Source organism: Numida meleagris, chromosome 4 (assembly GCF_002078875.1).
Source record: "Numida meleagris isolate 19003 breed g44 Domestic line chromosome 4, NumMel1.0, whole genome shotgun sequence".
Lineage (NCBI taxonomy): Eukaryota > Metazoa > Chordata > Aves > Galliformes > Numididae > Numida > Numida meleagris.
Window position 1 is genome coordinate 26543015 of NC_034412.1, and position 23738 is coordinate 26566752.

The window sequence follows — 23738 nt, forward strand, 5'->3', positions numbered from 1 at the left end:
ATAAACCATGTCTCAAAACAAAGAGTTTTGGATGGATGATTTCTTCTGGCTGCTTGAGATTAACTAGTGGCTCTTGTAAAAGCGACCGGTAGAGGGACACCACAGGTCCCTGAAGAGGACAGCAAGTGTCAAACCTGCTTGTAACCTGAGTTGTTTCCAGGTGCCAAGGGGAACAAGTGAAAAGTTCAACAGCTAGAGATGGAAAGGTGAGGTGCCTGCTTTGGGAAGGAATGCTGCAGGGATGATGATGTGTTATTCTGACCTTTGCGTTCAGCAGGCTGGGTTTCAGCGAGGTTGGGTCTCTGAGCTCCCCACTGGGGTGCATGGGTGCTGCTGCACATGCCTGGGAAGTGGCTGCCCTTGATGAAGGCAACAGCTCTGCCCTTTCAGGAGGGTCCTCTTCGGGCAGCAGTGGGACTGGAGCCCTGCCCTGAGGGTTAGTGAAACCAATCTGCTGCTGATCTGGCAGAAATCTTCCCTCTTGTACCATCTTGGAGCAGGACTGAGAGCTGCTGCTGCTGCCCCAAGAATCCACAGCCAGGTGCAGGGTGAGGGGGAAGCAGAGCTCCCCTTTCCAGCATCACCTGCAGTACTTCAGCATAGCTGCAGCAGGGACTGCAGCCTGAAGGATGAGTAAGGTGACAGCTGGCTGTGACACAGCAACTGCTGCCAACTCAATTCTTTTTCCTAGCCGCAGTCAGTGTAAAAGAGGGTTTCAGGTTGCTTATCTTGCTCCAGAATGGCATCAAATAGCTCAGGCTTACAGACCCTACTGCCCTTCATGGTTCATCATATTGGACCTGATTCTTATTCCAGTGGAGTGTGTCTAAGGTATTGTACTGACATAAATCCTCATTGCTTCCTTCCAGGCCCTCACCACCACTGCAGCCCGCTGTGTAGGTGGCTGTTGTTAACCACGACAAAATTCCAACTGGTAAAGCTCAGACAAGTGCGGGGCACATCCACTCAGTTTCTGACCTGTGACCCTGCTCCTGATTACTGTGGAGCATGGGTGGGAATGTAGGAGGGTGAGCCAGCGCAGCCCAATGTCTCAGTGGTTGTGAGGGTGTCCTGTGGCCCTTCTTCCAACAGAGAGACTCATGGTATGTAGTGAGAGACTACTGTGACTGCCAGTGACTCAGGCACGGGAGGCTGCTGGTCTGTTAGGTACAGCAGCTGCAAAATGGCTTCCTGCTGCCTGCTTGGGTAAGAGTAAGGTCACTATAGAGAAAAGATTAACTAAGCAGTTCAGAAAGCCAACAGTATCCTGGCCTCCATCCAAAGCAGCTTGGCCAGCAGGGCCAGGGAGGTGCTCCTGCCCCTCTGCGCTGTGAGGCCTCACCTGGAGAACTGTGTCCAGATGTGGAGTCCTCAGTACAGGAGAGACATGGAGCTGTTGGAGCTCATCCAGAGGAGGGCCACAAAAGTGATTCCAGGGATGGAACACCTCTCCTATGAGAACAGGCTGAGAGCTGGGGCTGTGCAGCCTGGAGAAGAGGAGGCTGTGAGGTGACCTGAGAGCAGCCTGTCAGTATCTAAAGGGGAGCTACAGGAAAGAAGGGGACAGACTCTTTAGCAGGGTCAATGCTGATAGGAGAAGGAGAAATAGTTTCAAACTAAAAAAGCGGATGTTTGGTTTGGGTGTAAGGAGGAAGTTTTTTACAGTGAGGGTGCTGAGGCATGGGGACAGGTTGCCCAGAGATGTGGTGGGAGAGAACACCATGTAAAAGGCCTTCTGACTTCTGTTGGAGCTACAGCTGTTGTTTGTCAGGCCTGACATTTCTCTGTACAAGGAACTGCAGTGACTCAGCTGCTTCAGATGGGATCAGTGGGGTCAGCTGGAAAAATACATAATGAGAAGGGACAGCTTGAGGAAGCACACAGGCCCTGAGCAGTGGCTGCTAGGAACAAGGTCAAATGATGCCCGAGTGGCTGTGGCTGCACTCCAAAGCCTTAAATCTCAGACCCCAGCTATCACAACTGGGTAAACAACAGAGTCTTTGTACCTTTTGCAGTGTGTTATTTCACTTCAAGCATAGCGAATCTGAAATTTCTGTAATTCTCTTAGCACCTCACTTCCTTTGCCCAAGTTACCTGGCAGCTATTAAGAAGCTGCCTTTAAACCAGCAACAGAGATAAAGCTGCCTTCTGTCTTTCACTCTTGCTGGCACCCAGGGCTTCTTGATGCAGTGAAAAAAAACAATTTAAAACTACCTGTTGCACATCTGAACTTTAAAACTTGGAATGGAAAGCATGTTGATAGCCTAACTCTGCAGGCAGGAGGGTATCAGAAATTGCTCAGACCCAAAGAACCTGGCCCAAGTCTGCTTTGCTGAGCAGCTGCCTCCTGTGTGACTGCTGCAGAGTAGAATGCAGACAGTGTTGCAATTGCTCTGTGCCAGAATGTGCTAGAAATCATATTGCTTACCACACTTAATCCATAGTACACAGTTTCAGATACTGGTAAGAGCTTCCCATGTCTAAGACTTGCTTCCAGAGATATAGTTGTGTAAAATCAAGTATATCCTCTTTGGAGCTGCTGGATGAGGTATGATCTTTTTGTTTCTGGCTAAATATCTTAACACAGGACTGCATGAGCAAGTATCTTCTCTGCTTTGCTCTTACAGGTGCAGCAGGCAGGTGCAAACAGCTAAAACATCTGCAGAAATAAGGATTTCACTCTAAATTTAGAGCTCATATCTTACTTTTAAGATCAGTTCTCTGTATTTCTCCTTTCAGAGGTCATGAGCAAGGCTTGACCTCATGGTATCTGAAATCAAAAGATGGGACTTTGCTGTGTCAGCTCTTAAGAAGACTGGGTGGACAACCACAGCTTCTATTAACACACAGCTTCTTTCTGTTTGCTGTGGGCTGCCAGCAGCATGCTCCATTGTAAGGGTGCTCACATTTGTTTCCCTTCTCTGAGCCCCAAATGCAGCCCCTCTCTTGATTCAGCAGCATGGTGCTCTTGGGCACAGGCAATCAACCGCAGGCAAGGCACGAGAGTGACGTGGTGAGCTGATCCTTCAGCTTGATGCATCTGGGCTCTTTCACCATCTCTGTCTGCCTGGCGGTTGTAAAACCTCTTAGTGCACTGCAAAATTCCTTGACAACTGTAATGTTCCCAAAGGTACAGTCAGGTGAGGAGCTGGCTGCTAAGCCTGGTGCTTGGCATGCCTTCCGTCAGGCTGGAAGGCAGAGTCCTGGGCTGATTCATTTGACAAATGGCTGTTGTGGTTTAACCCTGCAGGTGGCTCAGCACCACACAATTGTTCACTCACTCCCCCTTTCCCAGTGGGATGAGGGAGAGAATGGAGAAAAAAAAAAAAGGAGAACTCATGGGTTGAGATAAAACTATTTACTATGATAGAGAAAAAAGAAAAGGATAATAGTTCTGGCTATAGAAATATTCATATGATTGTATGTAACAAGTGCTGTACAAGCGGTTCTCACCATCTGCTGACTGATCCCGAGGCAGTCCCCCCACTTACAGAACTTGCCTTTCATATGATGTCATATGGTATGGAATATCTCTTTGGACAATTTAAGTTGCCTGTTCTGATTCTGTCCCCTCTCCGCTACTTGGGCCTCCTTTCCTTGGTAGGATGGCAGAAGAAAGTGAGAAAAGTAAAACATCCTTGGCTCCTTTTAGCACTGCTAAGCAACAACTGGAAACATAGGTATGCTATCAGCATTGTTTTTCTCCTAAAACCAAAACATGGCATCATCCCAGGTACTATGAAGAAAAAAGCTCTGTCCCAGTTGAAACTAAGACATCTTCCATGAGCCCACCTGCGATGATGTGCAGCACAGTGTTGCTCCACAGGCTCCCAGGTAACTCTGTGCCTTCTTCACCCAGCCTTTGTGAATTTTCTGCGTGTTTTGTAAAGCGGCTGACAGCAGTGATAAGCACAACTTATGGTCAGCTGCCTCAGCCCCTTCTTTCAGAAGAACTGAAGAGGGGTTGCAGTATACTCAGTCTACAGACCAAACTCCCCCGGCTGGCAGGACACATCCCTGCTTTCTCAGTATGTGAAAAATGTGCTCCATGCCACAGTGATGTCATGGGCCCAAGCTGGGCTGCTGATGGCTTCCAGCTGTGTTGCTGAGTGTGGGGAGGTACTGCGAGCTGAGCACGCACCTCAAGGAGCTTCCAAACTGGCCTCATTCCTGATGCCTCCTGACCAAAAGCCCTGATTAGTCAGGAAAATGTGGATGTTTCTGTTATGTCTCAAATGCAGGCGCTTGCTGCTTGTTTTTCTGAGCCCCCTGCCCTCTCACCAATTGTTGTGTTGGTTCTGTGCAGGTGGAGAGATAGGGGCCACGTGCAGAAGGAACTGCTGTTTCAATGAGAGGAGATGCTCTTGGGAGATGTTTAATTACTGAAGATCAAGTGATATTAATGGTACAATTTTACATCTCTTATGTTAGCAACGAGATGTCATGCTGCACAGGCTGATCAGGCTATTCTCTCACTAACCAGAATCCTTTCTCTGCTACCCCTGCCCTCTCCATGGCATTTTCTCCCCCTGCTTATCCCGGCATAACTAAAATTACACAGCTGAGCAGCTCTCCCAGGCAGGCACCTGTCAGTGCATATACAGTTTCGGGTGTACTGTTTGACGCCCATGAATAGATTACTTAGCTCTTTCCCTTACTGTACTGTCTCAAAAGGGAAACTGCGAGACAAGATCTTTTGGGAATGAAAGTGGCTGCCTATACTACAAATGAGGAAACAAAGATGAATGTCACCCACGTGTGACTGCTGGGGAGATGACTCATTTCCAGCTGGATTGCTTTGGGTCAGGCCTCCCAAGCCAAGACTGTTTTCAGTGTTGAGTTAGAAAGTCAGGAATTGCGTTGATGAATGATGTGAGATGTGCTCCTTGCAAGCTGGGCATGCACACTCTTGAGCAGAACCTAGTGTACACGTTTGCACACACAACTTCTCAAGGGTTCTGGCTTTTCCTTTGTGATGAATGCTCCTTGCTAATCCTTTTCACTTAAGACACAATAATTCCTGATCTTTGCGGTTGTCCTTCCTTTGAGGTAGGTTATATGCAAACTGTGGTGGCACATCCTGGCTACAGTTCCAGAAATGCTGCTTAAATTTAGTATTGATGAAAATCTGATGTTCCAACTTTGAGTCAGCACTTCGTATGTCAGCCTTTCAGCAGCATTGACTTGCCAATACCTATAATAAAATCCTTATCCATCTGGCTATCCTTAACCACAAAACCAGCAAAAAAATCTCAGCTAACCAGCCCCAAACCTGTTTTCTTGCTGAACCAAACTGGCTGTGTTATAAGCCATCTAAAAGCTCGTACCCGTAGTAGTTATCATCAGTGCTTTTGTCTGAGTATTTTGCCATTTGGAGCACTGATTCTCTCTCAAAACTTGCCTTGAGTAAGAGAGCATTTGTTACCACTTTTTTTTGTAAATTGCATGGATTGATCCTCAGTTGATGTCGAAGATGTAGGTACGCATATAAACCTATAGCGGGATGAGAAATTATCTGCGTACTATTCTGAAATAAGAATTTCTAGGTTGTCAACTCTTGGTTGATTATTTGCCTTCCTACCATGATTGGGCTAAGAGACAAATACAATAATCTTTCAGTGCTGCTGCAGTAAAGATTTTTGTTACTACATTGGAAAAAGTAAGATAGCAATAAGGATGTGGAAGGCAACATTGTAGTTAGGAATTGAGGGGAATAAAAAAGTTTGTTTTTTCCCTCTTGGGTTTTAAAGCTGTTTGCTAGCAGTGCTATGTTGAGGCTCAAGAACTGTCTGTTGCTTGTCAGGTTCTGAACGAAAATATGTGTGGGAGGGGACTGATAAAAGAAAGACCTTCTCAGTTTCCATCTCTACCTCTCTACCTTCTGCCTTGTCTCCTCCTGGCTTACAGCCTTTTCCCCCATACTCTGCTCCTGCTTTTGTTTCGGGGTCCTCCTATTCTTATCTGTTCCCACCTTCACAGCCATCCTCTCTCACTTCATGTGGTTTCTATACCTTCTCATCACTAGGCTTGGTCTGCCCTTTAGCTGTTCAAAGGATGTGGAGTGCCTGCAATGCTGTGGGATATTCACTGCATTTACTTGACAAATTCTGATAGATTTCTCCTGAGGATAATGACCTGCTTGCCCCGAGCTGTAGGACTTGGTCAGGTGGAAACTGCTGAAGTACAACTGCATCATAATGGCAAGCTTGAGAAACTTCAAGTCTTTTGTCCTGAGTTGCAAGGTGTGAGATCTAACAAAACCCTTTCCCTTCACTGATTTCCTTTTTGGTAATGGGGAAGCAATGTAATTCACTGTTCCTCAATTCTGTGATAAAAATGATCAGTTAGCATAGGTCATACTATTTTCCTCCTCACCTACTTGGACTGGCGAGTATACAGCTTTTCACTCGAAGGACATCTTAAAAAGATAAAAACTTAGTCAGTGTAATCAGCACTACTCTCTTCCTTTGTTTACTAACTACGTAAGAGAGAAATGGGCAAAGAGCTATCCAGTAGGAGGCTGCCAATTATGTGATGCCATAAATTTAACCCCAGGTTAAAGGTGAATTTTCTTGTAGCATCAACATCACCTTCCAAAGGTGTTGGAGACTTTGCAGAAAGCAGGCCAAACTGATAGGAAATAGCACTTGGGAGCCATGGCTGAGAACGCAAAAGAGATGTCCATCTATGGAAACATCTTTACACTCACTGGAAACAGCACTGTGCTGCAGGCGTTTTGTAGAGGGACATGGTTTAATGAGAACTCTTGGTGATAGGTGGACGGTTGGACTTGGATGATCTTGGAGGTCTTTTCCAGCCTTGGTGATTCTATGATTGGGGAGGGAGGGGAACCTCCCTGGAACTGAAGAAATGTTAGTTTGCGTTAAATACTTAAAAGTTTAGTGCTGAGTCCCCTTCTCCTAAATAAATGCTGTGGACTACTACATACAACTATCCTAAAAACAATGAAATATTTTCAGAATAGTTACTAGGTTTTTTTTCCAAGATTATTGTTGTTTTTTTCCTGAGGAGACTCTTAACAATGCATTTCTCATATATTATCCACTCTACAGGCTACGTGTCTTATTTCACACGTGCCTCTTTTAAAATATTCAGTAGTATGTATTCTTAATTTATGACTGAATATTTCAGTATCTGAGGAGGTAGGTGAATACTGTCTGTCTCATTTTTTGTTGCTGAGGCAGCCAGGGAACAGGCAAGTTGATGCTTTGTGATATGTTGTATTGACATTTTGCTGTGACTAGCAGCCTCCTCAATACTGAAAGCATGACCTTTTGTGAAACGGTATTCTTTTACAGAACAAATGTGTTTTTAATGTATTCTGTTGTACCGGCTTGCTGTTGTGGTTATATGAAATTGACCTGCCTTTTACAAGAGTGAAGACTGCAGTGGGAACAAAGGGACTGAGCTGGTTTTCATTCTTTATTCTCTTCTGTAAATCTGCAAGAAGATTTGTTGTATCCCAGGTTAGTCAGCTGCTGCAGATATTAAATCTTGGCTCCCACTGATTTGCTACCGGGTAGCCTGAAGTTAGGAGTTACTGACATGCGAAAAGGGAGTGAAATGAGCTGCAGTATTTTCATCACATCTCTTTGAAAAAAGTAAAAAATGCTTAGCTGGGCCAATGAGATCTTTACTGTTTGCAGCTTTAACTCACACTATTAACCAGCAGTGGCGGAGAACAGGTTATGTGAGCCCTTTGTGGAAACCCCTTTATGCAAGAGGCAACATCCTCTTTCCTTCAGCTGAAGGCTAAGAAAACTGCAGGTCACATTTCTGCATATAGCAAAGCCTCACTTCCCTGTAGCCCTGCAGCAAGCACAACGTCAGCAGTTGTAATTCCGAACATTTCTGAATTGGTGACAGGGAGCGAGAAGGGGAGAGGAAACCCAGTTGTGGTAGAGAAATGTGTAAGGTACGTTCCTTAATGAGAATGTATCAGCAGAAGGCACAAACAAGAGAATAGTGGTGCTGTGATTCACGTATTCACGTGGCACTCTGGAACTGGGAACTGTTTCTGGCTCCACCAAATCTGTGTCCAAGGCCAAATCATATCTCTGGGACTCAGGGTTTTCACATCTATAAAATGAGGGTGAAAAGTCTTCCTGTGAGTGCCCGAATGCTTGACTGCTTCGCTTCTCAACAGAAGGAGTTAGAAAATAAATTTCCAATGAGAAGAGATTGGAAACCGTAATCTTATTTTCTCTAAGTGACAGTAAAAGCAAAGAGCAGAACATTCTTCTGTCACTGCTTCTCCTCCACTCTGCCAGAGCAGTTCTGGCTCTCAGTAGGCTCTGGGTCGAGGAGGAGGATGCCCTGCACTGCCTGCCACAAGGCTGCTCTGCTGCTAGGTGGTGTGGGCAGGCTCTGCCTGATGTGCTGGCGGGTTGAGAGATGGAAAGCAATACACACCAAGGATTAGTTTCTCTTCTCTCTAGGTATCTGAACATGTAGTTTAACCTGCCACATGCCCAGGGACAGCACGGCACAGGATAAGTCAGTCAGCAGCTATCTAATTACTTATCTAATTGCTCCAGTGGGCTTCCTGGCACAACTCTGTTAATAATGGAGGAACGGGACGTTTATTCATTCTGATTTTGCTTGCTCTAATGGAAGTAATTCTCCTGAAGTCAACAGGATTGCAGTAAGAGCTGTATCAATTCCTATGCCCTCAGGCTGATGAGAAAAGTAATCTATGGCCATGCTGCAGCAAGCACATTTTAGATATAGAAAAGGCCTGAAGGCAGGGAAGTACGCTGTAAGTGGTATAAAAGCAAGAGATTTAGGACATGAACGTTCGAAGCGTGAGTCTGGGGAAGGCCTGCTGTTTGGCCAGTGCATGATAGCCACAGCCCAGCCAATTTGCTTCTTCTAGTCCATTTCCATCACCAATGGGGTGATGGAATCAGGAGATGCTTGCCTCCATCATGAAATGGTGGCCCAGCAGGGAGAGAGGGGAGAGGAGAAGGAAGGGTTCACACCTCCCTCTCTTTGCTGCTGATCAGTCTTTTTTTCCCCTATAATAGAGGGTTTGGGTACATTTCACATACAACTCACACCTGATTAAAGGGGATTATATTAGTGCAACTCAGAGTGTTGGCAATCTTAAATCAGCTTTAACTTTACAAGAACATATTAACTGCAGTGATTTTTTTTTTTTTTTTTAAATCTCTACAAGTATGTCCTCGGAGAAGACTGCAGCAGTTTCACTGTGCTAGCTGTAATCTTTGTGAGGGGAAACCCCACATTTGCCAATTTCACACCCTGATCAGAAAAAAGAATTATTTTTTGCATCTTAATTCAAGTTCTGAGTGATTTGCTGAGCAAATAGCAAGGAGAAGTAGGTTATTTTTAGGGTTATCTGCAGGAGGAAGGGACAGTTTGCTCCAGATAGCTGAGGGTGGCAGTTCCTCATTGTAAAGCTACTGGGGAAAGTAGCAGTGCTGGGCTGGAAATGAAGGATGTGCAGATGGAAAAAGGGGAGCAAGGCTAGGGCAACAGTTGGGCTGGAGATGCTGGTGGATATGTCAGCAGCTACATCACCAGGCCGAAATGTCTCTAAAAGCTGCCTACAATTCAGTTATTTGCTTTTTCCAACAAGGAAAATATTATGTCTTGTGGGAAGTCATGAGGATGACTTACCCAAGAACATTGCATATTTGATCACTAATAATATAAAGTAAACATCTTTCAAATATTTCCAGCAACATCTGTCCTAGCTTAACTACTGGTTCATGTTGCATTCCATTATGGAATAATTCTGATCTCAGAAAGCAGAGTGTGTGTCACTGCCATCCATTACAAGAATTAAACTTGTGGGATTTTCCTTGTATGTTGAAGCTGAATTCCCTTCAACCTTTAAAAAATGCTTCCTTCTAATTTTCCACCATTGCATAACTCTGATTCTCCAAAAGCTGGCTTGCCTATGATCCAATATATCTAATACTTGGTTTGGATAAAAAAGGAGCAGAGTGAGATACTGATTTTACTCATACTGGAGGGGAAATCCAGAAAAATATGTTGCAACTGTTGAGTAGGAATATGATCTTACCTTTCAGGAAAAAAAAAGGCAACTTTGAGCACATATAAGATTAATTAGCCTTGTTCTGCAAAGGGGAAAAGGCAGTATTACACAAAACTAAAAATAGCAAGGGAGAATGGGAACAGAACTCCTCCTCTAGCTGTGGATGCTGAGGCCACCTGGATGAGGCACATTTATCAAGAGCTATAGTATATGTATCGCGTGCATTAACGTAGAAACAAATGCACTGCATGGGTATTTGTATTAGCATTTGGGAAGAAAACATTTCATTTTTACTGACAAGCACTGATTTCTTTGGCAGAAAGAGGGAAAAAAACAACCTTAGGGATTATATAAACTAAAATTTACCATTTTTTGCCTAAACCCTAACTTTTTATTTTTTTTCTTACATCAGAACTTTACAATACATCCCACTTGAAATAATTCTAAGTCTGGTAAACTGTAAAAAGAGGGTAACTTAAGCGGTGCAGGAGAAAAGTCAGGCGGGAGAGGGAAAAGCCCAAGTTTTGCAATGTGGCAGATGTTCTGACACAAGATGGAGCCAGTCTGTTCTGCTGAGATGGCACCAGCTGAATCAGTCCCATGGTAGTAGTTCCATTCATTCATGCAGTTTTCACACACACACACACACACACACAAGGACAAGTAAATACTCCTGCCTGCTGTGAATGTATGGGTTGGGAAAGGGTTGTTTGGCATTTTGGAGCATCAGTGAGCATTTCAGCTTGGTCACTCAACAAAGAAGGAGAGCACAGCTGTATGAGGCAAGGCCTCCCCACGGGGATGCTTGCCACTGGATGAGCCCGCTTTGCATGCTTAATCTTCTGCGTTGGCTGTCCATGCTAACAGCATACGTTCCCGAACTTCCAGTTGGCATTGAACTGCTGGTATTGCAGCCTCTCTGCCCTATAAAGGCTGCTTTTGGCTACAGAAGTGAGACAAGGGCAGTGAAGAGTGGGACTGAAACAGCACATACAGCTAGGCTTGTTCTTATTTTTTCCTCTTTTTTTCTTTTTTCTTTTTTGTATATTTGATGCGCTCTGCAAATCAGGAGAGCAAGACTGACCTAAAGATGCAGAGTTAGTTTCCATAGGAATGAGATCTATGAGTTCTCAAAATATTCAAGCCTCTATTAGGCTAGATAAAAATACTTTCCTTACAAAAGGGCGTGCCAGATCTCATCCAGCAAAGCACTTGCTTTTAAGCACATGAGTACCAAGAAATTGGAGCTCCATCTGTACCTGGCTATTTTGCTTGCCAGGGAAAGAAATGCTTTGGGCCCGCGTGCCCTTTTGTCCCAGCTAGCTCTTTCCCAGCCCTGACCCCTGCCCAGGACCTCTGCTTCCTGCTTTTGAGCCACCTTTAATGCAGACTTTGGGTTTTCCGTGGGACAGATCAGTTTCTCTCCACCTTTCTCCAGCATTCTGCTCAGCTCAGCCAGGGGGCATTTGAGCCCTGTCACCATGTGCTCTGTGTGAGTTCAGATATGCTTGCAAAGAGGAAGGAATTCCTTCTGAAAACACGTACTGAATGGCGGTATACTCACAGGAAATTTCAGCCCTTCTTCCTTCGTCTCTTCAGGAAGGACCAGGTGGGGTTCTAAAGACATTTTTGATCGTGCACTGCATTTTCTGACTAGAGGTTCTGCAGTACTGTAGTGAGGATGGTGCAAGGGGCTGGAAGTCTCTACCCCAACACCACGCTGAGAACACCACCGTGGCACCGTGAAGGAAGTGCGCCTGGTGACTCTGTACATAACCTCAAGGAATGCCACACTCCCCTTAATTAACCTAATGCAAGTGGGATGGAGCTCATCCAGAACAACACTATGAGGGCAGCTCTGCACAGAAAAAATACAACTTCCAACTTCCTTTTTCAGTTGTTCTTCCATAAAAAGACACCGGTGAGCATGCCTGAGTCCAGCCATTCTCTAAGCATTGGTACTAAATCACGTAACAACTCATGAAACTGATCTCTGGAACACCCTGTTCTGTTTGAAAAATCTGAAATATGTTCCTTGTACTCATGAACTTCACCAGTTATTTAGCTTAAAAATGCTTTTCACATATTAGCACTGATTATAAGATTGAAGAGAATTGGGGCTGAAAGGTATGGGAAGGGAAGGAAAAGTCTCTGGTGAAAGTTAATCCCCTGTATAATACAGACAGTATCTAAAAAAAGATAGAAGTGTTAATGAGAATGCCAGCATATCAGGAAGAACTAATTCAATTTTCCAAAGGAGCCCCCCTTTGTGAGATATCCCATTAGCTAATTGAATTAATTTAATTTATTTGGTTCCAACTTGGGTGACTTTGTTTACTTATTCACATTCCTATGATGAAAAGTAAATAAAACATTCCCCAACAGCAAAGTGCTGCCTCTTTGATCAACAATCAATTTAAACCAGGGTTGCTTTCAAAGTGCTGAATAAGATGTATGGTTTATGAGGGCTTTACAACATCAGTGAAGCTGCAGCGCTGCTGACAGTGCTGGCTGTTGCCCAGCGATGGGATCCAAGATTTGGTGGTAGCCTTTTTGATGCCACAGCTTGTCACCAGCCTACGAGAGTCTCAACAACACGCTACTGTGATAACCAAAATAAACAGCCAGTTCCTAACGGTTCCCTAATCCTGGTGTGATGGGAAGCATACCCACACTGTGGTGAAAGGAGGAATGATAGCTCTTGATGAGCTGCTGGCTCATCTGTTCCTTGTAGTGCTGCTGCTACCAGTGGTGTGGAGATCAACTTGCAGGAGCTGCCCCAGCACCTGAGGCCATCAGAGCCCAGGACAGGCTCTGGCAGCCCTGGGAGCAGGTGGCATGTGTGGAGACCCACTGTGGGAAGATGGACTTCAGTCATCCCCTGCGGATTCCCGGGCTAACTGCAGGGAATTAAAGCATTTCCTGTTTTCCAGTGAAGGTCATTGCCTTGCACTCATTAGTACTCTATTTTTCAGTGGGAAATTCCAGGGGGAAAGAGAGGAGGTGAAGTAAAGCCCCTTGAGCTCTCCTTCTCCATATGCCCTCAGTCCTTTTCAACTCTCCATCTTTAACCCAGGTTTCCATTGTGAAAGCCTCCGTAGTCAAAGCTCCCAGCGGTGATGAACCTCTTCAAGTCTTATGTATTGCTAGCACAATACAATCTGTTTTCACATACATGGTTTTGCTGGAATAACACTGCCAGTCCCGTAAGGACTTTTTCTACTGTCACTCTGCAATTTCTGTAACAAATTCTTAGCTGAAGATGATTGTTGCTAATTATCACTTTATAAACCCATGATTTCTTTCAATATGTATTAATCAAAGGAACTGGAAAAATTTCATCAAAAACGAAATGGGTTTCTGCGAAACAGGGTTCTCTCTTCAAAGGGGATTAAGTATTCCCCTGAGACCTCTTCTAGCTGCTTGAAACGCATTGTACTTCAGTGCTGGAATACTTTTATTGGTTTATGATGAAATATCAGCTAAATATTGCATTCTCCATTCATGGTTATCTGCAGCACAGGGTGCCAGCAGTAAACTTTTGTTAGATCTGTTGAGCTTCAAAATCAACTATGCCAATAACTTGCCTATTCCAGGTGTTCCTGGAGAACATCCTTATACAGTAGCAATTAGAACATATTTTCAAAAATTAATAAGTAGTTACCATGGACTTTGATACCGGTGCGTTGCTTGATCCTCAGCAGCCTGCCAGATCTGTCCTCTCTATAAAAGAGAAACAGAATCAAGTTGTGTACAATGCTAACCTTAAGGTACTACTCTCCAGTAGCACCAGGTCCATTTATGTGGGAGAAGTAAGTGACAAAGGAGCTGGAGACAGTGGAAAATAACAATCGTTACTTGCTTTCATATTGTGCACGGACTGCAGAGATGGTGAGCTTGGCAGTATTTTGACACCTTTAAATTTTTGAAAAAAATTATCTAGAGAGGTAATAAAATGTCAGTTAGAGAAATGTATCCCTGCAGTTGTTTGTTGTTATTTTTTAAGTAGAAGAACAGTTGTTGGAAAGGTAAGGGACTTTTTAAAATGCATCTAATGGCTGTAACTTGGAAACAGAGAAGGGGTAATATCAAAAGTGCATGACAAACTGCCTCTGCAATCATGGGGCACAAGGCAGATAGGACAGCAGATATCACTGCTACGTATGTCAAGGTTCATTTATCAACGAGAAGTTATTGTTTAAACTTCACTTGCTGAGTGAGATAGCCACATGCATTACACTTGTCTTGGGGATGGCACAGCACATTTGCCAGCAGCATCCACCCTCTGAGCAGTCTTTATAAGATCTCCTGTCAGGCTTGTATGAGGACATGACCATATTCTGAAACAAGAATTGGTGCAGAGAGCTGAATCAGAGTGCCTCTGAAGTTCAGCAAAACAGGAAGGCTTAGTTGTTCTCTGACTTCTCGTCTTCTTGACCATACTTGTCCTGTGCAGTTGCTCAGATCCTGCACATTTGGACAGCAAAAGTGTCAGACATTGATAAAGTGTGGGAATCACTTGGGAAATTCTTTTTTTTTTCTTCACTCATTGAATTCAAGCAACGCTGAAGCTGTAGCTTGTAGTTGGTGCTGGCTGCACATAGACCACTGGGCTAACTCACATCCTCCAGTCTGCCTCCCCTCTCACAGCCAGCATCAACTTTATTTTTTATCCTTCCTTTATGCTTGCTATCCTGTTCTCCTCTTCCTCTTCGCTTTTCTTAGGACTGTACTAGTGTAAGCACGTCTGTCTTGTGGCCATCTTCCATTGCTGAAGAGCCGGGACACTCACTTCAAAAACAGGGAATCCCATTCTCAGCGAAAGGCTGAAAAGGCTGAAAACAGCTGCCTTCATGCATGAGAACTAATGCCTCATTGCAGGTCTAGAAAGTCTGAACCTCAGCACAAGAACTGTGCTAGGGGACAATAGCATTTCCCTCGGGGAGATGTTGCAGCCCAACTAAAGCCATTACATGGAGGCAGTTGTGTAGGCACTGATGCACAGACTCCAGCACACAGCTTTATCCCATTTGCTGAGATGGACTGTGGCTTGCCAGCATGTGTGTGGCTGGGAGAAGGACACGACCCCCCTTCCTGCCCCAGGGACTTCAGGCTGCAGCAGTGGGGACAGCGATCACCGCAGTCACTACGAGTAACATTTTTTGTGGGGTGCTTTTTTCCCTGATAAGGCATGTAGAGAGATAAAGGGAGCATGTGGCAGCTTTCTTTCTCAGAGATGCCAGGGGAGATAAACCAGAGCTGTTCTGTGGGCTTCTCTGGAAGACACAAGCAGTGCGCAGACTCTTGTAAAAGCAGCAGCAAATTACTGTGAAAACTTTAATTAGGTTTGTTTCTTCTGCATTGTTTGCACAGAAAGGAGATAATTCATGCTTTGGGGATGTTGATGCTCCCAGGTTACCCTTGCTTAGGACAGCCTGAGGAGCAGAGCTCCTCCAGGCATATCCACCCCATCTGCACCAGTTGTATGTGCATGGTCTCAAGCTCACAGCATCAAGTGTCACAAACCAGCTGAATTCATATTGCCATGGGGGGCAAGAGCATGAGTCCCCACTACCACCTGTCCTGTGGTGGTGTTTCTACATTTGGAGAGAGAAAGCTTGAGCAACATCAAGGATCAAGGGGTGCTGGTCAACCATGAGGCCAAAGCTAACATGACAGAGCAATTAGCTAATCCGCTTCTGAAATCAGAAGCTATTAAGCATATCTAATCCAGCTGTTGCAGCAATCACACCTTCACAGTGTTGGTAGCAAGGATCTGCTAGCTGAACCAGAAGCTACTTGCTCCAAATACAAGATATTTACATACATATATATATATATATATATGATTTACTTTCAGTTCCTCTCTTCTGCTATGGCCATTAAGGGTTACAGAGCAGTTGAGTTGTCTCTTGGGATGGATTTGGCCTTTGGTCACCCTGCAAAGCTCTCTATCTCAGGAGATGTGGCTGATCATTGTAGAAAGACTCAGGTTGTTATTTTTTTGTACACTATTATCAAATAAGTGTTTTCAGGGGTTTTTAGTTTGTGAATGTAGCTGTCATTGGCAGCAAGGACAACTCAGAAAGAATAAACTGGATTAAAAGTCAGAAAAAAAAAAGGCAAAACACAAACTAAGGGGATTGGTGCTCCTTGGGCCCAGCCCAGGGCTGATCAGGAAACAGATGTGGAAAGTGACTGCAATTAGATATAACAAACCAAACTCCACACCTGCTTGTGACCAGCAGCAGCATCTCCCAATCAGCTACATCGTAGGTAGATTTCCTTAGTACTGGTAAGGACTTAAGCAGAACTGTGAATGTGTATGATATTTAACTGAGGTGGGGATTTGCTTCATTATAGTAATTGCTCAATAGGAGAGTGAGAACTTACTGCAGTAAGGCTGCATAGCACAGCAGACAGCTTTCTTTATAGGTGAAAGAGCAGAACAAAACTGTACCAAAAAACCCAACAGATATAATTGGAAAAAGAAAGGAAAAATGATGTGAGAACAGTTTCAAAAATGTTACTTTTTCAACTTTGAAGGAAAAATGAGTGATTTTGGTTCTCCAACACTAGAAAAATATTTTTGGTTTTGTTTAGCCAAAATATTTCCTTCCCTGTATTTTGAAGTTCATTGGCCAAATGCAAATAACAGGTTCTTTCATTCTTTTCTGAAAAGACAAAGAGAGTATCTGTGCTGTCTGTTGATCATTTTAACTAAAGAATTTCCTTTGCATTTATTCTAGCTGATTGTTATCTTTCTTCTGGCAGAAATGTTACTGTATTATTTATCTTGAAAAGTCCCCTGTGCTACAAAATAATATTTATGTCTTTACAAAGGCATTATTTAAAACATCATCTAGAGAAATCATCCTCAAGAAACCAAAAGCATTTGTCTATGAAGAGAGTGCATTTGTTTGGTGCAATCAAGGAGATATAAACGAGGGCTGCAAAGCGTCATCTCTATGGTGACAACGTTAAGGCCATTGTTCTGTGTGCAATGTGCTTTAATTTTTCAGAAATTTGGGGGTGTTAACTCTGGCAGAAGCATTGCGAGTTAAGAATTATTGCTTTGTACGACACGTTTGAAAGCCTTACTCTGATAAGGCTGGTTGCCTTAGACATGCTTGCTTAGAGAGTCTCAACAGTGCTTCTATCAAATAAAGGAACATGAAAGCATAAGGGTTGGTTTTTAGCTTATATGGTTAAAGATTGTATGATAACTAATGAACTAAAAGCTTTATTTTTCCATTAAACTGTTCTAAAAGCTGTTTATTGCAACTGAACAAAGCAGGTTGATGACTTTTATTATTATTATTATTGTGTTGATGATGTTTAGATGTTTGAGAGAGAGCTGGAATTTATATCTGCTATTGATTTCATGCGACGAAAATGATTCTGAACCACTTTTGTGCTAGAGAAAGCCCACTTGGCATACAAAGTAGGCTATAAGATCTGTAAATTATTAAAACCAAAAACAAACAAAAAATCCAACCTGTTTAGTACTTGGAAGCTCACTCTCTATTGGAGAGTTTATTTTATTAGTAGACCATTGCTGCAGGAAAATCCCTCTTGTATTACACTACACCTGACTACACTGCCACCTGGGGATGTAGGGGGCAAGACAGGAGGGCATGGGGTTAGCTGAGCAGAGCTCAGCTCTTGGTGGCCTCTTAGAATCATGGAATCTCTCAAGTTGGAAGGAATCCATAATGATCATCAAGTCTAACTCCTGGGTCCATGCAAACGACCCAAAAATCTGACTGTATCTCTGAGAGTGTTGTCCAGACACTCCTTGAATTCTGGCAGCTCAGGGCTGTGCCCACTGCCCTGGGCAGCCTGTTCCATGCCCACCGCCCTCTGGTGGGGAACCTTTTTCTAACCCCCACCTGACCCTCCCCTGGCACAGCTCCATGTCATTCCTTCAGGAGAAAGGAGATCAGTGTTCGCCCCTCTGCTGTGTCAGCAAGTTCCATGGAGCTTCTTCCAAAACTCAGAAACCTATAGTCTTCTGGCTCTAGTACTGGAATTTACCCTGTGTGGTGGCACATTGTGCTGCCTCATGGATACACTTAATCATGTCAGACAGCTCTTTCTTAAATAGCTGCTACTTTCTAAGACTACACAGCTCAATGCAAAGGTGCTAAAGTGCCCCTTTTTTTGTTAAGAAGGAAGAGAATTCAACAGCACATCAGTGAATTCTGAAAAGCAATACCACAAACCTAATGTTTAGGTAGAACTTGCATATTCTGATACATACAGGCTATGCGTATGTGTAATATTTTCACAACTTTATTTGTGTTTTCACAAGTTCTGATTTGCTCCAGATTGATTTCAGCAGGAAATGTTTTTTTGAGTAATGGCAGGAGATGATTAATTAACACAACAGCTATTTCCAGGGCTACTCATCTCTTTAGGCAATGCAGAGAAAGATGCCTAACCCTGACTCTTCCGTCCATGTGGCTTGGGTTCTCTCTACCAGGTGCATTCCTTGTCCGGGAAGCTTTGATTGGCTTTCTGGGTCACCTCTAACACCAGATGCTCATGGCACATTAGATCTCACACCCTCAAGCAAAACATTGCAAAGATATAACTTGAGGATTCTGCATGCTGAAGTTTGGCTTAGCACAGTTTGTAATCAAAGAGCTGCGTTCTCCCTTGTTCCTTGCTTAAGCCATGAATGATCTCTGCCTATGTGACAATCCAGGATGAAACCCAAAAGCAGAGCTAGGCTTTGTTCTGCCTTCTGGCACTCCGGTATTTTTGGCTATAAAGTCTTCCTTACCTTGATCTGCGCTCCGCTCTGGAGATTTCTCCAAGTGAAATAGCTGAGCTCTTGCACTCCCCACCCAATTTCTCTGGCGTACTGACATCTGCGATGCAGTGGGGCTGAGAAGCAGGAAGCCGGCTGCCACAGGTAATTAGCATCACTGCTACCCTCTATTGCTGGAGATATTGCTCCTATGTAGTGCGTGTGTTCGGGCCTCTTTGTTCTGTGATCACGTATAGCATCTGGGCCTTGTAGAGACAGAAAGTAATTGTTCAGATTGTTTCTGTTTCTGACTGTAGCAATCAGAAATATCAGTGCAAAGGAAGAAGGCATTACAAAAGAGGTGTAATGACAGAAGGATTGGCACAGTAGAAATGTGCCATAAAGGAAGGGAAGTAGATCGCTCACCTGTCTCCAAAGATCTGGCTTTGCAGGGAAAAGCTCCACCAAGGAGGGATCTCCAGAAAGAGATCCTCCCTCAGTGGCTGTCAGCCCTTAAATGAGGCCTTCACCTGTGCTCCCAGAGCTGACCGGGTCTTTTCTCCAGGTGCTCAATCAGTGGTTCAGGCCGTGACTCAGCAGTTCCCATACACTCACCCATTTGAGAATGCTTTGTTTTCCTTTTCCTTGCATCTAGTGCAACAGTTAAATGGTTGGTCCACTTTAAAGGACATCATATCTGTTGTACCTTTTGTTAGAGTGTTTCCTGGAGTGGAGGTTATATATGCTTGTTTTTTTCTCTGGAATATTCCTTTTTCCTGCCCTAATGGTTATTGAAAAGGGGGCATGGCGTGGAATGAAATTAGCCATCTGCTTCTGGTGAAGAGTAACTTCTTGTTGTTTTCGATAGGATTTCTCTTTTAGGAAATGTATGCAAGTTGGAAGATATGAATTTAAAGTGGCTTTATCTTACTAAATTCAGTCATGGTAGGCTTTCTAATCCAGAATTGAAGTAGCTTTAATTCATTACAATTGAGTTCATTGTCAAGTTAAAATGTCATTAAAAACAAAGTCACTTGAGATAATGAAGTGCAGTGATTTTTAAGTGACATTTTTCAGGTCATTCAGAGATGTACCTACAAGAAAATATAGTGTAGAATTAAGAAAGGATCTGGATTTATAGAGCGACATGCTGTTCCAGCTGGGCGGGTGCAAATCCAAAAGGCACAATACGAGAATAGCTAATCAAAGCCATACTCTGTGTTCTTGTCCTCCAGGACCTTTCAGTACTTGAAGGGAACTTACAAGCAGGAGAGGGAACAACTTGTTACACCATCTGATAGTGAGAGGATGAGAGAGAATGGCTTTAAACAACAAAAGGGGAAAATTAGGTTAGATGTTAGGAAGAAATTTTTTATTCAGAGAGTGGTAATGCTCTGGCAGAGGATGTCCAGAGAGCTGTGGGTACTCCATCCCTGGAGGCACTCAGGGCCAGGTAGGATGGGGTCCTGGGCAGCTGAGCTGGGGGGCTGGTGGGAGCCCTGCCCGTGGCAGAGGGATGGATCTTGGTGGGCTTTAAGGTCTGCTTCTGCGACACAGATAGCTGGAAACTTAACCTGAATGCAAGCTGTGTCTCAGCTGTGCAGATAGGGTGCAAGAGTGTTATGGAAACTCATAAATCACCAAAATCCCTGTAGCATCAATTTACAGTATTGATATTTTTACTGCCCAAGCTGAAGGTTGTTATGTCTTTGTTATGTCTTGTCAGCGTATGAAGACAGTGTCTGCCTTAATGGTTAATACAACACATTTTGATTATAGCTTCAGAAAAGATGCCTCAAGTTTAGTATGACTCAGATATGAAGATCACGACTGCCTGAAGGGATGGTCTTGTTACCATTTCCACCGTTGCCTATATAAGGGGGACTTTGTAAGGATTTACCCACCAAACATCATTCAGGAAACAAACCTCTCCCAGGCTTTCATCTGAGGAGCAAAAACCTGTGTATGTTTGTGGGGAGAATAAAACAAAAACCAAAAAAACCCTGGAAATATCTAGAAATATTTAATGGCTACAGTAGAAGACAGCTCATCAGTCAGAGTTCCTTTTACACCAGAAGCTCAGCCCCAAAACTTTGTTACAGAGAGAGATCACTGAGCACAGTGTGGTTCAGGCCTCTGGAGAAGCCACAAGCCATGTTTTTCATTAAAAGGACAAACCATCGGAAGTGTGCTGACACGGTCTCCTACTGGAGCAGCCACTGATGATGCCAGATGATTGCATTGCTGGTACAGAAATCAATTCCCTACTGGTCTACTGATGGTTATGCTGCTGCTTTAGTTAATAAAGCTATGTCAATCCAATCTGAGGAAGAAAATAAGCATCCTCCAAACTATTGTAGGGGGCAGAAAATAAAAATAAACTTGCAAAACAAAAGGGTGACTTTCCACATGGAGTTTCTTCCCCAAGCAGCTACTGGAAATGAAGCAAAATGGGAATGGGAAGCAACTCCTTTTGTGAAGTGGTTATTCCAGAGTAGTTTCTATAATTATATGTTAATCCAACTGAACTTTCAAGTGCAGATAATACTTGACTCCTATTGCTAGGCAAGGGATTCATTTCCAAGCCATATGTTTTCTCAGGATCCATATTAACTGAAAATAGATCACTACATGCAGAGACAGTTGGAGCAAAGACCACACCAGCCCAACTAAAAGCCAGGTTAGTCTCCCAGTAAAGGCTGATGGTTTTGTTTTGGCTGCACTATGTTACCAAGGAACGGCACCTTTTAAAACCAGATTCCATCCAATTCAGCATGGGAACACATTTTAAGTATGGGTAGCCCATGCACTGTTTCCTTTAGCACCGTGCCCATGTTTCCAGTGTTGTACAATCAGCACTCACAGCCTACAGAGGAAGTATTAGCTGAGTCTTCTCATCTGGGTTGGCAGCTGATACACGATGTGGATCCATGGCCCCTGCATGATGGGACAATGCTAGTTTGTAACATTTTTCACTGTTAGCTGAGGGTGATTGGGACATTTTACTGTTTTTCTCACTGGTCCTTTTCATGACACAGCCCCAAACAATCTCATCGGCACAACTGCAGAGGCAGTGAATTGTTTTGTAGGTGCAAATATAACAGGAAGGAACCTCTTAAATCCACTTTACTGCCAGAGAAAATACAGCTTGCAACTATGTATGTCCTGATTTTTCCTCTGGGTTTATTATTTTTCACATCCATAGTGTGAGCTCTCATTTGACAGTATGTTCCACTTTCTGGAGAAGAATTTTCACTAATTTCTTGTGTTATTGTTTGTCAGCCTTCAGAGGAAGCAGTGTCTTTGGATAATCTGCAGAAATAGAATAGTAATTTATAAAGAGTCAAGTGGTCTCTCAATGCTTCTCACTGTGTGATTAATACCCTGCAAAGAATGCCTTCATGCTTGTCATACAGAAAGCAGAGTTTAGACTTTCATTCTTCTTCTCAGAATAAGGAAAAGAGTAAACAAAGAAATCAATTAAGAATGTTCCTTTAATATGGATGAAGATGGAATATATCTGTCATTGGAAAAAACCGTGGCCTGACTCCTGAGGGACTGCCTCTCTGCAGTTTTGGCTTAGCAAAGGCGTTTCAGCCGGCTATTCTTGGTCAGATAAAGAGAGGCACTGCTGGCAGCGCCTGCTCTGCGGGGACTGGAAGTCTCTGCAGTATGCTGCCTCTCTTGGTCCAGACACACTGACTCTCTAGGCAGAGTGAAAGACATATTTATTTGATCAAGGTTTTGGAGAAAGCTGTGAGTATGTTCCCTGAGCAATGAATGGGGGAGAGAGGGTGCTAAGAATGACAGTCATTCAAATGATGCTGGGGCTGGTTTTCCTTTTGTTTCATGGTTACTGCTGAAATATTAATTATAAGTCAGGGCATCAAATTGTATGATTTTGATGTAAATAAATAATCAGGTCACTCCTAGCGATCTCATTTCCCTGCAAGCAGACATACTAGTAGGGTTTCTTTAAAAGCACAGAGAATGGCTAAATGGGGAACTGCTGCTTGAATTTACAAAATCCATTAGGGAATGGGTGTCCTGCCACTCCCTCTGTAGCAACAACAGACACAGTTCATCCTGCTGGCCAGGCAGTAACCTCCAGACGACAGTAACTTGTCCAGCTGAAGCTGGTGGTTAGGATTACCACTCCTGGCAGATCCAGTTAACATATTTTGTGCACGGTTTCAGAGAATCAAGGCAAAAATTAGGAAAGTGGGTCAGAAACATCACCCTGTGATGAATGTATTTAACATGACCAAAACAGTATGAATATATACCAAGTATCACAAGTTGCTCTTGGTAATGCTCTAATTAGGTTTTTCAAATGAATTCCATGTGTAGATTTTCTTTTTCTGGAGCAAAGAGTTCCTGGTTCCAGTTTTGCTGGAACATCGCAACAGCTTTCCAGTATAAACAAGCACAGCTGGTGTTATCTAGGAACAGCCGTTTCATGAAGTCTTAATGAAAGCAAAAGCAGGCCCAGGGTTTGTGTCTATAGCAGAAGCTATTAATTTCCATGGTAGCTGTAGGTGCTTTCTGGTTAGCAGCTCAGAAAGCAGAGCCCTAAGGCCAGCAATTCTCAGTTAAAGATAAAACTGCTCTCTGTTCTGTCTTGAAATGAATAAGCCAACTCAAGCGGAGTGCTAGATATTAATTTGTGAATGAGAAAATAATAAATATCGAAAGCTTAAGTTCAGACCATAATTTCAAACATTACTGCAAATGCAAATATGCCTCTCAGACTTGTTTTATTTCCACTGTTGTCATAAGAAGGTAGAGGCTGAGACTCAGAATCATGAACTGCTTTCCATCTCTAGTCCACTAAGTGTATCTCCTCTTGAGAAGCACCAAATAGCAAAAAGTAATTGGAGGTAAGCACTTGTTAGGGACAGCACAGGCAGCAGGGCGCCTGCCTCACACTTTTTGGGG

At 43.6% G+C, this 23738-nt stretch overlaps 2 protein-coding genes across 4 annotated transcripts in view; one reads left to right on the forward strand and one right to left on the reverse strand.

Annotated features, from left to right (window-relative positions):
• FNIP2 (folliculin interacting protein 2) overlaps positions 1–23738 on the forward strand; it is a 92853-nt gene that overhangs the window by 54610 nt on the left and 14505 nt on the right. The window lies entirely within an intron of this gene.
• Positions 1–23738, reverse strand: part of C4H4orf45 (chromosome 4 C4orf45 homolog) — a 39984-nt gene that overhangs the window by 12476 nt on the left and 3770 nt on the right. For all 3 annotated transcript variants that reach the window (XM_021396726.1, XM_021396725.1, XM_021396724.1), the window contains exons 2-3: positions 18834–19066; positions 13710–13768 (exon numbers count right to left, since the gene is read on the reverse strand). In XM_021396726.1, the coding sequence (XP_021252401.1) occupies positions 13710–13768; positions 18834–19066 (292 nt within the window). The remainder of the gene's footprint in view (positions 1–13709; positions 13769–18833; positions 19067–23738) is intronic.